Genomic DNA, 19,227 nt, shown 5'->3' on the forward strand with positions numbered 1-19,227 from the left:
GTGGAAGATGTTTAATTTTTAAATATTATATGTTCTACCTGTTTCATTGTTACTGTGTTTCCCCCATGGTTACCAGGTGTTAATTCCAGCAGGGGCGGACAAACATTTTTCAGAGCCTTCCAAGTACTTCTACTTAAAAAAACAACGTGGGTATCAATCCCTTTGACATTTACTTCTGTGGCTGGTCCTAGAGGGGACATCCCAGGGCAGGTGAAGGCAAGAAGCCTGTAAGCTGAAAGGGGTGAAAGGTGCTAGCCCTGAACTGTGACAGCGTGATCTTCAGATGCAAGAGGGGCTGAGAGAACATTCATGTGAAACCATCCTTAATATACTTTCATATTAGGTTGTCTCAACCCCCACTAAGACTGTCAGGTTTTCTTACCCTATCTGGTTACAATAGGCTCCGTGATATGCAAGCCAGTTTCTGGTCTCCAGCTGTTCTCTCCCTCCACTGGCTCTTTGCTGGTTGCAAGAGTAAACGGATCAGACACGCTGTTAAAGAGACAAAACCATTCGCCATGTGTCGAGCGTGCTTACCTGTAGCTGGGTGTACTGACAACTGCCCATCAAACATTCTGGGAAGAGGAAGCCAGGATTACTGGGCCATCTGAATATTAGATAAGGAACAGAGCAATTCCTCCGTTGTCAGGGAAGAGCTTCAAGAACAGGCTTGAAACGTGAGAGCCTCTGGTGCTCAACGTTCACACAAGTCGTTCTGTAACGGGTTTTCCCATCTTAGACAAAACCGGTAGTCCAGCTAAGTCCACCACCTCAGAGAGCACCACTACACCCCCATCATGCATGTAAGCCAAATGTTTCAAACCTGGGGGCATAAAGTTAAGGGTTTAGAACCCACGTGTGAGCACGGAAAAGGTGGTCTGATTTTGAGAAGTTCTGAACACTCACAAATCCTACTGAAGTGAACTGCGATCAGGTCACTCCTACTTAGGGAGCTAAATACGGATTCAGGAGCCCAGGGTTGACAGCTTTGGCCTCATTAATTGGGAGACATTCCACATGCTCTCCAGGGAGACGTGTGCCTATTTCCAGCTTCTGGGTGCTGAGCACCCAGGTGTGTGACACACCTTCACTCTGGCTTAATAATTCAAGGATACAAGAGTGGCAGGAGATCAGCGGCAATTGCAGTGATCAGATGAGGCCAGTTCAAACTAGTTTCACTCAGAGAGGTATTAGGCTGGGAGAAGAGGTGAGATATTATGTGTTTTCTGGCCACTTCCTGAAAAAATAATTCCACGATTGTCTGAGGGCTGGACACTAAAAGACAAACGAAAGAAGGGTTGACAAGCTACATACACACAGCTTAGTAGACATACCGTATATATTCGTTCATTAGCCTGTTCGTTTATAAGCCGACCCCCCAAGATGGTTAGGTTAAAATAGCAAAAACTGTATGACCCTTTCATAAGCCAACCCTATATTTCAGGAGTTGGCAAACTTTGGCTCCCGGCCCGTCAGGGTAAGCCGCTAGCAGGCCTGGACGTTTTGTTTACCTGGAGTGTTCACAGGCACGGAGCCCCTCAGCTCCCAGTGGCTGGGAATGGCGAACCGCGGCCACAGGGAGCTGAAGGGCTCAGATGCTCCAAGTAACCAAAATAACAATGTATTAGATATTCAATTCAATGATTCCACAGAGTTTAAAATCATCAGATTTTGGTGTAGTCCCGTTTATAAGCCAACCCCCGCTCTTTGATGAGTCACTTTTTTTACCAAAAATATTCGGCTTATGAACGAGTATCCACGGTAATCTCTTCCTAGCCGAATCCGTATACTGTGCACATCACAAGGAGTCCACAGGCTACTTAACCACTGGGTTAGAGTATTAAACGCTGGGTGTATCTCAACCAGTGGTACGTGCAACTCTGGGGGTACACAGAGGTCTTCCAGGGGTAGATCAACTCATCTCGATATTTGCCTAGTTTTACCACAAGCTACATAAAGCACTAGCAAAGTCAGTACAAACTAAAATTTCATACAGACAATGACTTGTTTATACTGGTCTATAGACTCTACACTGACATGTAAGTACAGTAACTCCTCACTTAACGTTGTGGTTCTGTTCCTGAAAAATGCGACTTTATGCGAAACGATGTTAAGCGAATCCAATTTCCCCATAAGAATTAATGTAAATGGGGGGATTAGGTTCCAGGGAAATTTTTTTCGCCAGACAAAAGACATTATATACTTATACAGTCTAAGTTTTAAACAATTTTAAACAAACGGTTTAATATTGTACACAGCAATGAATGATTGATTATAAAGCTTGGTTGAGGTGGTGGAGTAAGAGGGTGGGATACTTCCCAGGGAATGCCTCGCTGCTAAATGAACTAGCACTCGGCTGAGCCCTCAAGGGTTAATCTGCTGTTAATGTAGCCTCACACTCTACAAGGCAGCATGGACTGAGGCAGGAGGGAGGAAACACAACAGATGCAGGAGGGCAGTGGCTGCAAACACTTCCCTGAAAAAACTAAACAGGATGATGAGCCCACGCTATCCAGCTGGAGTGCACCACTCCCTCCTCGTGACAGCACATGCACAGCTGCACAGGTGCTGACTTTCCAAAGTGCTGGGGGGTGCATGCATGCGTGAGAGAGAGAGAGCAAGAGAGAGAGAGAGAGAGCGCGAGACATGCATTGCCCCTTTAAGTATGCTGACACCACTTCAAGTACGTTGCCCTTTTAAGCAGAGCAGCCAGTTCAGACAGGAAGCAACTGCTTCCTACAAGCTCCCACCCCCTTCAGTCCCCGCCCTGTGACTGTCCCCTTCTCTACTTTGTGGCGAGGGGGTACAGAGCGAGGGGGCGGGGGGGGGCAGGAACAGGGGGATATCCTGACATCAGCACCCTTTCCCCCCTTCCCCCAGCAAGCAGGAAGCTCCCGGGAGCAGCTCCAAGGCAGAGAGCAGGTCAGGAGCAGCACGGCAGTGGGACGAGGGCCACCTGAACTGAGCCACATACCTTACAGGGAATTATGGGGAGCTGGTTCTAATCCCCATAAGGAGGGGCTACTCTTCCAGAGAGACATTATAAGGGAGCATTGCGCAACTTTAAACAAGCATGTTCCCTAATTGATCAGCAACGAAACAACGTTAACTGGGACAATGTTAAGTGAGAAGTTACTGTACAATTTTTATATTCCAATCAATTTATTTTATAATTATATGGTAAAAATAAGAAAGTGAGTAATTTGTCAGGAATAGTGTGGTTGTGACACTTCGGAGGGACAGTGTGGGTACTACAGAGTTGTGCTGTCTGCAAAATGAGGTTATTCAAGCACAGTGTTTCAGTGTTATGCATCTTCCGCTAGACTAGAGGCTAGACCACAAAGGATAACAGACTACTACTCCTGCTGCTAGTAATTGTAGTTAACCATATGGCTTGAGTGGCAGAGGTAGAATGGTTGAACCCTGCGGATAAGTGGAAGGGGCGTTACAGACGCCCAAACCATTTCTCATTTTTAAAAAATGTAGGAAATTACATACAAAAAACTCCATTAAAAGAGTTATTAAAAAAGTGATAGGTTGCAAAGTCACGGGAAATGCCTGAGTGGAGGCTGGCTTTAGTTTGGCCACACACAATTTTTGTGGACCACAAGAGGGTAGGTGATGAACATATTGAAAGATAAGCCCCTTGAAACTGGGCACCCAAGAACCGAGCCCCTCTCCCTCCCCCACAATCACTAGTCATGTCTGAAAGTATGGGCTTAAAGTCAAAATTAAGAGCTGAAGACCTTGTAGCACATCTCTTACCTAGTTTATGTGGTGTTAAGGCTGTGGTGTCTGTTAACTCCAGTACAGACAAGTGCTGCAGGTTGGATTCCCTAGAGGAGAAAAATCTAGCTATAAAAAGAGAGACAAGCACATCCTGTGTTACACATTCTAACACTGTCCACACTGAACCCAACTGTTTGCTGAAATGACCAGGGTGTGGAACCCTGCCACGGCACAGCAAAGGCAGACTCAGTACCCAAGAGAAAGTCAGAAATCTAAAATGCTTTGAATATTTTCAGTGTCCATTCGCAATACAGCTGGAAAGAGAAATGATCATTTACAGTTGTCAAAGCTACTCTGCATCAGTCCAGATTCTCAAATAGGACTGCTCCAGGCCAACAGATGGAAAAGAGCAACTCACTGTTCAGTGAGTTTTTAATGAACAGTAAAAACCCAATTACTGACCATTATGCCAAAATTACAGTACAAAAATATAAAGAGTTGGGAATTGGGACAGGAAGAGAACAAATCAAAGGTGGGAGGGAAAAATCAAACTGTATCTTGTCAGTGTTTCATACCTATTTAGACACTTGGTATTTCACAAAGTTTTACTGATCAAACCTAATATAGCCGCTTAAAAGTCGCTTCCAACAAGTCTCACAGGACTTGTCTGTACAGTGGGGGGGGGGGCGGGAGGGGAAACTTTAGTTTGTGTCTTTGTAGAATTCCTAAAATGAAGCTTCCAGTCCATCCACCCAGGAAGAACCACCTCTGACGTAACAACATGGTAAATGGAAGCACGTCAGCTGCGGAGCACGAATCTTTCAGGGAGAACAGAAGTAGTGGAACACTAACAGGGAAGTGACCCTCCCCTTCCCCGCAAGAAGAAAGTTAGACCAAGGATCAGAGTGGACAATAGTCTCTGAAACTCACATTTAAGACTCTCTGATCACCCAAAGAGAGGTAATTTCTTTAAGATTCTTAGAATTAGAACCCAAGATGATCTCTCATCTGTCTAAAGGGCATTTCAAGACATCTCAAAGAATTTATATGAAACCTAGCAATCCACTTTGACTAGAGATTGGGAACACAAGCACTTACAGCGTGTCGACTGGAACGTCCGACGCCAAGCACTGACTCGCCCACCTGATCAGGTAATAAGACAACAGCAAGGGAGAGGTGCGATGTAGCAGGTCCTGCTGAGACTGGAACAGCTGGCCCCCTCCCAGAATCATCTGTAAAGAGACCAAAGCAGCTGGCATTGTAACTGAGGCCAGGGATAGCCAATGGCTTCAGCTTGAGACAGAAGACAAAAGTGACATCACAAAGAGTGTCAAAGGTCAGCATGGGGCCCAGCCTTCCTAGCCATTAGTGGTCACGGAGCGTACGCTAAACGGAAACAGGATACTTGCATTCCAAAACGTTAAACAGACCGGCACCAAAACAACAAAAGCTGCACAGTCATTTTGTTTCATTACTTCGGTGCAAGCTGGTATGCAGCTCAGTCCTTACCCAGGGCCACCCAGTGAAAGCTTAACACGGAGGTAAGACTACAAAGATGTGAAGGGCATGAAGCACAAAGAGGGGAGAGGAGCTGTTCTGAGTTCCACAAGGGACAAATTTTATTTCTTGTCTGTTAATTATGAAAGGGAAATTTGAGGCTGAAATTGGGCATTACAGAGGCAGCACCTCTCAGGCCTAGTCTACGTATAAGTTTTATTGGTATATTTCAGTTGGGGAGGGGGGAGCGCGGGTGGGTTAAAAAATAGTTACATCTGTAAGAACCCTAGAGTAGACAGTTATATTGGTGTGAAGATGCCTTATATAGATATAGTTATTCCACTTCCTATGTGTGCATAGCTATACCAGTGCAATGCACCTTTATACTGATATGAAAGTCTTTTCTTCATCAAATTGTCACTGAACCAGTTTTAGACTTGGTTTTGATAAGTCTGGTAAGCTGGTCATAGGAATCAATCTTGGACTAAGGGTTCACAAGTTGATTCAGGTTAAATTAAATGGAATGATAATCAAAACTAGGTTGTCAACTCTGGCTTTTGATTTCAAAAGGACAATGTGACGCATGGCTAGAAAGGGTTAAACATCCTGCAAAATAAATAACCCTCAAAAGACACGTGGGGAGAAGATGTTTGTGTTTTTATGTATTTACATATGTATGAGTAGAGTCGTCAATGTAATCAACAGTCCCTGTCTATGCTGTATTCTGGGGAATTAGTTAAAGAAGTCAGCTGGACTGGACAGATTGAAGATTTACATGTGGGGGAGGTTTGGAATTTCTTTAAACCAACTATACAAAAACTATCTGCAATTTGCATCACAAGCAAGGGGGAAAAAAAACTTGTAGTGAAAGCCTCCAGACACAGCTGGATGAATAAGCACCTTAAGGGTTTTTAAGAGTAGGCCAACAGCCTACAGGGAATGGAAAACGAGATTGACCAGCAAAGAAAGCCACATCATAGAGGTTAGAAAATGTAGGAATAAGGTAAGAATTGCTACAAATTAAGCTAAATTAGCTCTTGCCAAGGAAATTAAGATACATAAGATGTCTTTTAATTATATAAAAAGAATAAGGAAGGATACGTTTGGGCCACTGTGCAGTATGGATGAGATTAAAAATAATTTAGGTATGGTCCAAAATCTACAATGAATACTTTGCCTTGGTTTTCAGTAAGGGGGATAATGTGAAACACGGGCATGAACGCAGGATGGCTGATAGAAATGAGTGTCTAGAAATGGAAATGGCCACAGTTGACGTGGAAGAAAAATGTAAAGAGCTTAATGTACTCAAATAAGGGCAACTGGATAACTTCCATCCCAGAATACTAAAAGAACTACACATGATACTGTTAATCTGGTAGCAAGGATTTGTAATACATCCATCTATTTGGGGGTAGTACCATATGACTGAGGATATGTAACGTTGTACCTATATTTATGAAAGAGAAAAATTGATCCAGGCACTTACAGCCTGTTAGTTTGACCGTAGTAAAATACAAGACTTTAGAACAAATTGCAAAGGAACGAATAATGAAATTCATGAAGGTAAACTGAAAAGGAGACGTACTGCAACACAGGTAGATTGTGCCACACTAACCTGATTTCTTTCTTTGAGAAAATAACTGGTGTTTTAGAGAAGAGAAATGCAGATCTAATGTACTTACACTTCAGTAAGGCATTTGAGTCAGCACCATATGTGAAATTATTAGTTAAATTAGAGAAGACAGGAATAACCAGCTAAAGCAGTGGTTTTCAAACTGGGGTATGCGTATTCCTAAGGGTACACGAGTTCTCATCATGGGGTACACGTGAAAAATCCTGTGATGGCACACAACGCATTTTATTTAGTAAAACTTGGCAATCTAACCATAAGTATATTATGACCCTATTTCAGATGGGGGTACATTGTAGACTACACTATTTGGAAAGGGTTATGCAATCTAAAAAGTCTGAAACCCACTGAGCTAAAGGAAGAAAGACAAGAGGTTGTGCTGAAAGATGAACTATCGGACTGAAGGGAGGCTACTAGTGGAGTTCCTCAAGGATCGGTCATGGGGCCAGACTTCTTGAATATTTTTATTAATGACTTTGGCACAAAAAGTTGGTGTGTGCTAATGAAATTTACTGATGATACAAAGCTGGGAAGCATCAATACGGGGGAGGCCTGGAATATTATACAGGAAGATCTGGATGACTTTGAAGATTGAAGCAACAGAGATGGGATGAAATGTAACAGTATACAGTGCAAGGTTACGCACTTAGGATCTAACCACAAGAATTTCTGCTACGAGCCGGGGGCTCATCAGTTGGAAGTGACACAGGAGGAGAGACCCCTCGGTGTGTTGGTCAATCACAGGATGACTATGAATAGGGCCCTATAAACTCCTGGTCCATTTTGGTCAATTTCACAGTCATGGGATTTTAAAAATAGTTAATTTCACAGTTTCAGATGTTTACTTGTGAAATGTCATGGTGTTTTAACAGTGAGGGTCCTGATCTAAAAGGGGACCAGGTGGGGTGGGACTCCTGCCCCCCACGGGATTTCCACCCTCACTTCGGCGCTGATGCTAGCAGGGATGCTGCCTTCAGACCTGGGTGACCAGAGAGCAGCAGCTGCTGGCCTGGTGCCCAACTCTAAAGCTAGAGACGATGATGGTTGGGGTTTTTTCCACCTTCCTCTGCAGTGTGTGGGTGCGGGTCACTTGCTAGGATTATCTGGGTGTACCTCAAACATTTCCCTGCCATTGTGGGGGCCTCTTGGTGCACCCTGGTCCCTCCAATTCTCCACCTGAGTCAACTAATAGCCTAGTCTCCTGCAGGCTGTAATATTTGGGTCTGATGTCGGTTGTTGGGTTTAGTGCGCAGGCGCTGGGTGGTGTTGGTGATTTGTGACACTGAGGAAGTCGGACTAGATGATTTTGGGGTCCCTTCTGGCCTTAAACACTGATATAACTACATCCACATGTACTGCTTTAGCTATCCCGGCCTGGCTGAAGTGGTTGCCAGCTTTCCAGTGCAGAAAAGGCTTTAGTCTTCAGCCTGCTCAGTTCAGTCTCTTGCACTGTGATGGAGAGCTGGGGAATTAATGCAAAGAGAGGGGAACCTGCAGGTGGTGCTGTTCGGGAACAAAGCACTGAAAATGCTGCTCCCCTACAACGAAGAAAGGGATTTGCTTGCTGCCCTAGCGCACAGCATGTCAGCGGTAAGACAGGAAGAGAGCCAAAGCTCCAGCTTAAGGCACCGGGGCAGATCAAGATCCTGAAAGCCTCACGGCGCAAGGATCCATCAATATCTGATGAGGTTCAACAAGGACAAGTGCAGAGTTCTGCACTTAGGACGGAAGAATCCCATGCACCGCTACAGACTGGGGACCGACTGGCTAAGCAGCAGTTCTGCAGAAAAGGACCTGGGGATTACAGTGGACGAGAAACTGGATACGAGTCAGCAGTGTGCCCTTGTTGCCAAGAAGGCCAACGACATATTGGGCTGTATTAGTAGGAGCATTGCCAGCAGATCGAGGGAAGTGATTATTCCCCTCTATTCGGCAGGTGAGGCCTCACCTGTAGTATTGTGTCCGGTTTTAGTCCCCCCACTACAGAAGGGATGTGGACAAATTGGAGAGAGTCCAACGGAGGGCAACGAAAACGATCAGGGGGCTGGAGCACATGACTTACGAGGAGCGGCTCAGGGAACTGGGCTTATTTAGTCTGCAGAAGAGAAGAGTGAGGGGGGATTTGATAGCAGCCTTCAATTACCTGAAGCAGGTTCCAAAGAGGATGGAGCTCGGCTGTTCTCAGTGGTGGCTGATGACAGAACAAGGAGCAATGGTCTCAAATTGCAGTGGGGAAGGTCTAGGTTGGATATTAGGAAACACTATTTCACTAGGAGGGTGGTGAAGCACTGGAATGGGTTACCTAGGGAGGTGGTGGAATCTCCATCCTTAGAGGTTTTTAAGGTCAGGTTTGACAAAGCTCTGGCTGGGATGATTTAGTTGGGGTTGGTCCTGCTTTGAGCAGGGGGTGGGACTAGATGACCTCCTGAGGTCCCTTCCAACCCTGATAGTCTATGATTCTATGATAATAGGTTTCTGGACCATACTCACAGCATCGCCTAGCCTCAGCAACAGCTGCTGTAAAATCAACAAGTCCCGGCAGATTAGGAAGCGGGTGGTGGCCATCTTGCACACACCCCGGCATACCACAGTCACTGCTGTGCCACTACCATAGAGCTGAGAGAGGTTCATTCGCACGTTGAGGGGCTGAGCTGAAAGACAGGATGAGAATGGAAGCTAGGTCAACTGCAATCCTCAAACCTCTACCACCTTACTAGCCAAACCACAAAGGTTGTGTCGTATCACCTCTCTCCATTTCCAGCTCCGTCTCATAGTCCATTTCCCGGATCAGCACCCCAATGGCATGGATAGGGTTTCTGATCTCCTGCAGCTTACTGTGAATATCTTCCATCACATTCTCTCTGCAAGGGCACACAAAATTCACCTGCATCAATGTATGTAATGTCAACAGACCCCCTCCATCAGTGGCCCCCATAGTAAGAGACCCAGAAGTGACATTGGTCTGACCACTACAGATATTGTGGAGGGAGAATTCCCCTCCACTGTAATAAAAACATCTTTTTGACCCATGAAGGCACCATACTCAGGGTGAATCCACTTGCTCCTCTCCTACCCACTCTGTAGAGCAGTGGGTCTCAAACTTTTTTTTACTGGTGACCCCTTTTGCATTGCAAGCCTCTGAGTGCGACCCCACCTAATAAATTTAACATCCTTTTCAATATATTTAACACCATTATAAATGCTGGAGACAAGCGGGGTTTGGGGTGGAGGTTGACCACTCACTCCCCCCCATGTAATGACCTTGTGACCCCCTGAGGGGTCCCGACTCCCAGTTTGAGAACCCCTGCTGTAGAGGAATAACTTGTACTTGGCTGAGGGTACTGATGCTCCATGAGATGGTGTGCGAGGATCTAAAATCAGCTAGCTAGGGAGGTTCAGCTATTTGGATACACTTGCTTTCACGTTGTGAAGAAGACTATCCAACTCAGAACTGAAGCTCCTGCTTCTGGACGCCATGGTTCAGAACTCCTCGCCACTTGAATCATTACTGGGGAGCGTTTCCAAGCATCTACAGGATTTAGGAGCACAAACTCCACTGAAAGCCAATTGTGACGCGTGCTCCCAAATCCTTGAGGTGCTTGGAAAATCTCCCACTACGGAGCTAGAATTCACACATCCTGAATCACACTTAGAAGACTCGGGTAAAGGGCTGTCTAAGGCAAACCCTGCACAGACAATTCGTGCCTTCATCTTTTCACAAGGGACGTACGTTACACAAAGAGTTCCCTTACGTGTCATTGGCTATCAAGTCTTCCAGGATCTGCTCTGCAGCCTTCTCTGGAGGCTGAAGGCGGGAGCAAGCCATTTCCATGACGAATGCCATTTCCATGGAAATAGATTCTCCAATCAGCCGAAGGCACTGGACAAGGCACACGACATCGCGAGACATCTCCAGATCTGCAGTGAAAGAACCTGACTGTACTCTCATGCAAATCGTTTCAAGGCAAAACCAAGTTAGTTCCGCTCATTTCATAGGAAAGCTTCTTGGGGCAAATTTGCCCCAGCAACACAAGACTCCATCTGGCTCCACAATTAACTAACTAGATAATTACAGGCTGACTACATGGAGGAGCTGAAGGTGGTAGGATCTCTGTGCAGTTTTGTTTGAAAACCGGTAACAGGAAATTTCCCTTCAGTCTTCTCCAGTTACAAGACCTGGATGAAAATAAACTGAACTGGGGAAAATATGCCTAGAAAATAAAAGTCACAGCCAGACTCTGCCTCTTGTGCCTTGGCTCCATGCATTCAGAACGAGGATTCTGCATCCGTAAGCAATTTCCCAGCAGCTCATAAGGACCAGAGACAGCCCATCTGCAGACCTGTTTTGTCTAGAATACCAAGAACAACCCTGCAATCTCTAATCTAATGTATTTTTAAAAACTCTTCACTAAGGAACAGGTATCTCTAATCCAGGCCCATGACACCTCCACTGGCCCAGCTGTCTGCACTTGGAAGAGTCCTTTGTACCTTCCATGAGGAAACATTTATGCTATTGCAGTCACTTCTAACAATTGCTATAGTTAAAATCGCAAGAGGGTTTCAGTCCAAGTTCCCTGTAAGCTGTGCAACAGCCTATTTAGCGCCGGCCCCAACCTAGCCCCCCCTCCCTGAACCCATCCCTGGCCAGACCTGCTGGGACCGGGGGAGGGGCACCTATCCTGCAGCCCCAGCCCAGAGCTGCCGCGGTGGGGAGAAGCACCTCTCCCCCGCAGCCCAGGGGCTGCTGTCAGAAGAGAGAGCGGGGGGGGGGAGGGGAGGAGGAGTCCTCTCTCCCCACTGTAGCCCTGGAACACCCTCCTGCACCCCAAACCCCGCACCCCCAGCCAGAGTCCTCACCCCCCAAACCTCTGCCCCAGCCCTAAGCCCCATCCCACACTCTGAACCCCTCAACCTCATCCCGCCACATACATTTTGTTATGTGCACCGATATGAAGGTGATGTGTCACACACAGCCTCCATATTGGTGCACATAACAAAATTCATTCTGCACATGGGTGGGGAAAATTAGAGGGAACACTGGTTTCAGTTATAAACCACTGTTGTGCTTAAAAGCTTTCAGAAAATCATCACTGCTAAAATTTTCATCCCTAATTTGTGTCCTAAAGGGGACTTTCAATATTTGAGGGGGGGCGGGGGAGAAATCTAACGTTAGCAGTTTGAAACAAGCAAGGGGTAAGACTTCTATGCTGGTGGGAATTCCTTGGATTTCTTGAGCGTCCAGCTTTGCTTCTCTGAATGCACGGAAACTTTAGTGTCTGGGAAATCTGAATTTGGGCAGCAGGCAAAAGAATTTAAGTTCAAGGCAAATGGATATGGATGTGTGGTAACACGTTATCGTTTCCCAGTTCATCACCAGCATATGCATAAGCGGACACTGAGCTGGAACTTTAGCTCGGCCAGGTTGCACATCATGGAATATTTTCTATTCCTGTTTTACTGGTTAAATGTGTAGCTCAACGTGTATTCCAAGACACACACAGGGCAAGCTGTTGCATAGGTAATATTTACAATTAGAACAACAGATTTTACATCCCAGAACTTTCAGCGGTTGTAGAGGTGAAATCTGAACATCACATAGGCACCGTTTCAATGTAAATACACATAATACAAAAAAAACCACGTTAAAAGAAATTAAGCCGACAACATCAGGCAATGTCAGAATGAAAGCTGCCAACGTAGGTAAGGAGTAAACGTTCATTCTGACCTGTGAACCCTGCCTATCAAGAGAGCTCACAAAAGAAGGGAAAGTGAAGAGCCCAACAGAGTGATACAAACTAGACGCTTTAAAGTTGATTTTTGGGGAGAAGGGATCTTCAAGGCCCTCGGTTGGATCAAAAAATGGCGAAGGCACAAGGCTAAGATTATTATGATAATATGTGAATGCTTCCTTCCATGGTTTGATTGGGTATTTTTAACGGGACAAGGCTGCCACTTTTTCCTGGACATGGATCTCCTGGGCATCACTTGCTAACTTGCAGGAAAAGGAGCAGCTTAGAGGACAGGGCATGATCTTCATAATCACGGCTGCCACCACGCCCACCATCTGCCACCACCAAGAATTTAACACCACGCCATTAGGCCTTCCTTGCCCTAATCCTAGGGGACACAACCCAAACAGGTCAGGCTACGGAGAGGGACCCAGATGACACCTGAACCCTGACCACACCTGGGATGTGAATCTAACATTCAGGCATTGGAAACCAGTAAGAGGTGTTCATTCAAAGCGGCCGCATCCCCAAAGATAGCAAAGCACATACCCATTGCTGGGGGCTACGTTATGCACTGACTGAAGGTTAGAATTCCACTCTTTGATTTTCTTCAACTAAGTCGCAGCAACATTTTATCCTTAACGCACACACAAGTCTCCAGGCTTTCCAAAAGGGAATCTACCACTAGGTTCAGGCTAAGCAGGGGAAGTTTCAACCCAGACAACTTCAGAAAGTTCTGAGCATGTAAAAAAAAGGATTAGCATGGAAACTTTTATGTCCTTAACTCAGAGCTTGTGACAAGTATGCTGTAATTTCCTCTACAGTGGAACGGCTTCCCCAACTTCCCTCCCCTTTACCATCAAAGATGGTGCTGTCATCCTCAGTCAACAGATGCTCATCAGGCAAGAGATACAGATGATCCACCAGGGAACAGGGCACAAGGAAAGACAGGAATCCCTGGGAAAGTGAAAGATAACCCATCTTTTAAGTCTCAGTTAGGAAAATGCCCTGGAATCACTTAAAGAACTCCAATGGTAACTCAGTACATTCAGACCAGACCAGGGGTGGGCAAACTTTTTGGCCCGAGGGCCACATCTGGGTGGGGAAATTGTATGCAGGGCCATGAATGTAAGGCTGGGGCAAGGGGTTAGGGTGCAGGAGGGGACGCGGTGTGCAGTGATGGAGTCAGGGCAAGGGGTTGGAGTGTGGGATAGGTGCGGGGTGCAGGAGGGGGCTCAGGGCAGGAGGTTGGGGTGGAGGAGGGGTGTGGGGTGCAGGGGGCTCAGGGCAAGGGGTGGGGTGCAAGATGCAGCAGGGGGCTCAGAGCAGGGGGTTGGGTGCAGGAGGGAGTGTGGGGTGCGGCAGGGGGTTGGGGTGCAGGCACAGGGCTCAAGGCAGGGGGTTGGGGTCCAGCCCAGCGCCGCTTACTTGGAGTGGCAGCAGCGCACAGCGGGGCTTGCCTGCCCTGGCCCCGTGCCGCTCCCGGAAGTGGCCAGCATGTCTGGCAGTGGTGTGGGGGGCGGGGGGTGCAGCTCTGCTGCCCTGCCTGTGGGTACCACCCTCAAAGTTCCAATTGGCCACGATTCCCCGTTCCCGGCCAATGGGAGCTGCAGGGGGCAGTGCCTGCAGGTGAGGGCAATGCACAAAGCCCTCTGCGCTCCCCTTCCACGGGAGGGGAGGGGCCAGGGACTTGGTGCTGGCTGCTTCCAGGAGCTGCGCCACAGGGCTGGCAATCCCGTGGGCCGGATCCGGCCTGTGGGCCGTAGTTTGCCCTCCCCTGGACTAGACCAGTGCAAAGTGTCTACAGCATAAAGCAGCTCCTGCTTTGTGCCTCACCTTTTTTAGCAGGCACACCATGTTAGTATATGGATTCAGGTGGAGAGCAAGAGGGCGTGAAAGTGCTTCTTGGTACTGAAGGCAGCAGGCATAGAACTTGGACCAGAACTCAACCTGTAACTGTCGAAACTCTTCCTGGGAGAATTCGTATTCTGTCACACTGCCCTGGAGCTGGGGGGAAACAGCAGAATATCAGGTCAGGTTTGACTCCCCAAAGATGGCAATTCGGCACTACAATTGTATTTTACAGCTCTGCCTCCCACTGAAGGAGGGTTTAATTTGTGTGTGTGGCTGGTACATTGACATTTTAAAAAGATTAATATAATCCAACAAAGAACCTGTGTCACAGGAAGGTTAGCATTGCACAGCTAGGCACTCAAACCTCAGGAAATGCCAGTTATAGCTATACATGTAGCTAATTGCATGGCTACATATTTTGAAAACACCATATACAAATTGTTGCACCCTCTACTACTGAGTATTTTGGAGTGAGAGCCAGACAAGAGTCCATGAGAGCCACTTCTATAATCCTAGATACAAAGCTATAAGGTGATGTTAACACTCAGAGTATACATCAGTTACTTAAGGATAAAAATCCTTACAAGTACGTGGTGGGTTAATAGACCACCATTAGACCGAGACCAGGGAAACTCAGAGTTAAAAGGACAGAGTCTACTAGCTTTTTCCTTTAACTAGACTACTTTTAAAGTTTCCAATAAGCACCTTTCCAACCAGATGCACTTTCTATAAAAAGCAGAGCAGTTTTATAAGGGTTTTGTTGTTTCCCTGATAATGCTTAAGGATCTTTCACCAAGGGAAAGAAGACAGGCCGCAGAAGAGCAGCGAATGGACTTGCCTGCCCCCCACTTCCCACCACCTGCCTGCTGGTCTCTCCTTCAGCAGCAGCACTGAAGTGAGGCCTCCCAATGTCTACACGCCTCCCTGAGGTGCACAAAGGAGCCGTGGTGGGTGAAGACCCATGCCCACTCCTACTGCACCCAGCCACCCACCCACCAGGCTCTCACTGCTGCAGCATGGAGAAAACGAGCGTGCGAGAGATGTGCACAAGACAGGCATTGCAATAAAGCAAAACCTGGCACCATTGTCACTATGCAAAGTGCTCTCTGACTTACAATGTAAACAGACTCTAAAGGAAAAAGGAAGTGCGGCTCATTTTGGCACACCTACATCTAAAAGAACAAAGAACAGTACAGGAGCAGTGGAGGGAGAGGGGGGAGAATGGTGAACCCCTGGAGAAAGAGGAATAGTTAAGAGATGGGGAAGTAGTGAGAAGGAATTTTTTTAAATCATGCAACTGCTTTGGGGGAAGCAGGGAGGAAAGTTAGGCCATAGGTCATCTGTGGATTTAGTTTTTAACTCTACCTGAGGTGCTAAAATACCACAGTGATGATGGTCATCATAAAACACTCAATGGAAACCTCACCTCGTTTTCCACCGCTAAGGTCACCTCTTTTTTCAGCTCATCCCAGGTCAGATCCATGATTCTCTCTCCGCCTCGGGAAAAGATCTACAAAAACATTACAGGAAACTTCCGTTTTGAAGCACTAGACTTGCCACGAGCCTGTCTAAGTGACAGCACGACGTGAAGATGTCGAACAGATGAGTAACATCACTCACTGCAGAGAACTGTAGCCAGGCACAGGCAGCCAAGATACACCAGAGCGAAGTAAACGCACTTCGCTGTTTACAGATGTCGGAATGAGCGTACAGCCCGGCCTTTTGCCCCCAATACGAGGGAGGGACTGGCTGTAGTGGGGGTCCAGGGGCCCACTAGAGGGGCTGGCCAGATTGGAGGAAAGGGGCTTCCAGCAGCCTGACGTGCATTAAAATCAGGCCCATTCAATGCCCATTGGGTGCTGCAGGCACAGCAGGTTTTCTGGTCCCCTAACCCCAAGGTCACGGCCTCCCTCAAATCCCCAGAGACCCTCTTTCCCTGCAGTCACTGCTTCCCCCTGGATCCACAGCCTACAGACTGATACAATGAGGTTAGTGGAATCAGGCTTTTCCAACGTTCACCAAACCCACTGACACCTGGAACGTTCCCAGACCTGGAATTGATCAGATGCCGTTTTCGTTACAGGCAGCGCATCCCCAGGGAAGTGAGCATAGGGCTTTGCTGAGCTCAGCCCACGAGCTCCATCACAGAAGCTACACTGAGTCAAGAGCCAGCCCGGTGGGCAGCTCACCAGGTCCTGCCCGAAGGGAGAACAAGGGTGGTGTTCTCGGAGGCGATAAGGTGCACACCAGGGACCTGATTCTCTACTGTCACACCAGTGACTTAAATGCAGTCATACCAGCATAAGACAGAGACTCAGAGTCCAGCGCTGCACACCAGCATCTCCATCAGAGAATTACGGAGCAGCAGCAACGCTGCATTCCCTTCAACCCCTGGCCCTTCCTCCTCCTGCACCCTCCAATTCACGAGCTCACCAGCGCCCGCTGCTGCCCAAACCCCTCCCCTCCTCCTTCAGCTCTGGGGTTAACGTTCCCCGCCCCCGCACCACACAACGCCCACTCCAGCAATCCCAGCTCGGCTCACACCTAGCATTCGTTTCTCCCACCGCTGGCCCTGAGCCACAGAAAGTTCAGCAGGAAACCCCCAGCCCACCTGGCTATCTTCCGCTACGGGTCTGATGTCAGTCACCTCTGCTACCTCGTCCACACACCCAGCCCTTCCTGACCGAGGCCAGCGAACTATTTCACACCTCTGGCTGCTTCCTAAACTCTCCCCACACTCCTTCCCTTTCCACACCAGCTTCTTGGCAGTGAAGACTAGGTCAGGCATGACCTTCCACTCCCCCATTCTCCCCTCTCACTATCCTCTGCTGCACCCCAGACCCTGCCCTTGAAACCTCCTGCCCGCTCTCTTTCCCACTCCTCCATCATCCCCTGGCCCTACTGACCACCACCCTCGCTCTCACCCTTGCCTTCTCCTCGGGTTCTTCTCTCTCCACATACCTACATGTTCTTGTATGCCCCCATCCACAGGACCCTAGCCTGGACCCTCCTTGCCCTCTCCTTGAAACGCGCTGGGCAGGCTGCATACAGCCACTGTATAAACGTCCTCATCTCAGACTGTTCTTCAGTCACCATGCTCAGCCGCCACCCTTTCCAGCCCATAAAAACTGCTCTCGATGCTCTTCCCGGCTCAGCATCCTTGGGACCTTTCACTATTACAGCCGTCTTCCTCCTGCCACTGCCTGTACCTTGCGGTGTTATGTGCACGGAGAACTAAGCGCCTCAGGGCAGGGAGCTTTCATTTTTCTGTAGCGTATCAAGCACACCTATGACACTGTATACACACAGAAATGCAGCTTTTGCAGGCCCAGATGTTCTCCTGTACCGAGATCTGGTCAGTTCAGGTGAAGTGAGGCTGTCAGGAAGCAAGTTATGCCTCCCTTCCCAGCCCATCAGCAAAAGTTAGACCTGTTTAAGGGTTGCTCTAATTTATGGTGACTGGTCTCTGTGGGGCCTTATGCCAACGGATGGCATGCAGGCCAGCTGAGAGTTCTCCTCCTTGAGTGACCCCATGTCCACTTTGTGCAGCCAGAAGTGGCACAAAGTGGCTGGAACTGAGGGAGCACAAACTGATTGCTTGCTAACCTGTAGAGCTTTGAGTAGAGCAGCATTTGTGAACCGACCAGGCATGAAGAGAGACTCCAAATAAGTTTCCTGTGAAAGAACAAAATGGTAATTCAGAGAAGCGCATTTATGCAAAATGGTGCAGGCTTCTAATTACAGTTCATCATTCCAGGCTCCTGGAATTCCGCATCTCTTCTGCGGAAGCCTGCTAACAGGTGGCACTGTACATTACAGTATTACTGGCCTTTCAATGGTCTATTCTGCAAAAGGATTCTGACCATCTGAAACCCAGCCTAGATGGTCTAGTCTCTCACAGAATGAGGTAAGTCACCCCCGGAATGCAAAGCAGCCAGACACACACACACTGCAGGGATGAACTCCGCAGCTAACAGCCTGAAAGGAGACTGCAAAGAAGAGGCTGTCTTTCCTGTTCGTGGGGGCAGAAGGCAGCACAGCTCCTTATGGTTGGTAAAACTGAGGGTTTGGTTTCATAGCATCCCCTAAAATTCAACACCCCCTCTTTCCATCCCACCTGTATCATGTGCAATGAGGAGCAAGGAGCACCTTCAGGCTGCCATGTCTAATTCCTACTCCCCTTCCCATGGCACTGGCAATTCCTGTGTTCCCTTCGGTCCCATTAATGCCTCTCCTCCTAGATCACCTTTCCAGGCCTGAGGAACTCACGTCCTTCCTTCGAATCTCCAACTGCCCTAATTCACAGTAAAATCCCTTGCTGTATCAAATCCCAACTCACTGTCCCCTCTTCGGAGTTGTATGCAACTCTGCCCTTGCCTATATCTCAGCCCTCTTTTTCCACCTCCTCTGCCGCTCCTCAGGCCTAGACACATCCTCTAAGTAGCTTAATGCTTCTGCTCCCATCCTTAGACCACTCCATCGGAGCCTCATTTCTGCTCAGGCTGGAAATCCATGTCTGCTCTAGCCTCTCAATCTGCCTTCTTCACAGCGCCTGCCATCAGAAGCAGCTATCCTGTATCACTCTGCTCGCTGATGTCAAGCTGTTTACAAATCTCATCTTGAAAGGCTTTCTCCCTTGCTTATAACAATTTCTGTTCCTCCTCAGTTACTGGCCTTATGGCCAGCTTAGATGTTTTACACCACTGTAATGTATACTGTGTGTCTGTTATCTCATTTAGTTCTGTGACGCTTTAAAGCTACCGTTTGTATAAAGGACAACATACAAAA

General features: G+C 47.7%; 1 protein-coding gene across 2 annotated transcripts in view; it reads right to left on the reverse strand.

Annotated features, from left to right (window-relative positions):
- Window positions 1–19,227, reverse strand: part of NUP160 (nucleoporin 160) — a 54,832-nt gene that overhangs the window by 22,590 nt on the left and 13,015 nt on the right. For both annotated transcript variants that reach the window (XM_008171696.4, XM_008171695.4), the window contains exons 11-21: window positions 18,046–18,114; window positions 15,866–15,949; window positions 14,422–14,592; window positions 13,443–13,542; window positions 10,609–10,774; window positions 9,602–9,717; window positions 9,347–9,507; window positions 4,828–4,961; window positions 3,766–3,836; window positions 1,116–1,275; window positions 538–607 (exon numbers count right to left, since the gene is read on the reverse strand). In XM_008171696.4, the coding sequence (XP_008169918.2) occupies window positions 538–607; window positions 1,116–1,275; window positions 3,766–3,836; window positions 4,828–4,961; window positions 9,347–9,507; window positions 9,602–9,717; window positions 10,609–10,774; window positions 13,443–13,542; window positions 14,422–14,592; window positions 15,866–15,949; window positions 18,046–18,114 (1,302 nt within the window). The remainder of the gene's footprint in view (window positions 1–537; window positions 608–1,115; window positions 1,276–3,765; window positions 3,837–4,827; window positions 4,962–9,346; window positions 9,508–9,601; window positions 9,718–10,608; window positions 10,775–13,442; window positions 13,543–14,421; window positions 14,593–15,865; window positions 15,950–18,045; window positions 18,115–19,227) is intronic.

Source organism: Chrysemys picta, chromosome 4 (assembly GCF_011386835.1).
Source record: "Chrysemys picta bellii isolate R12L10 chromosome 4, ASM1138683v2, whole genome shotgun sequence".
Taxonomy (NCBI): domain Eukaryota; kingdom Metazoa; phylum Chordata; order Testudines; family Emydidae; genus Chrysemys; species Chrysemys picta.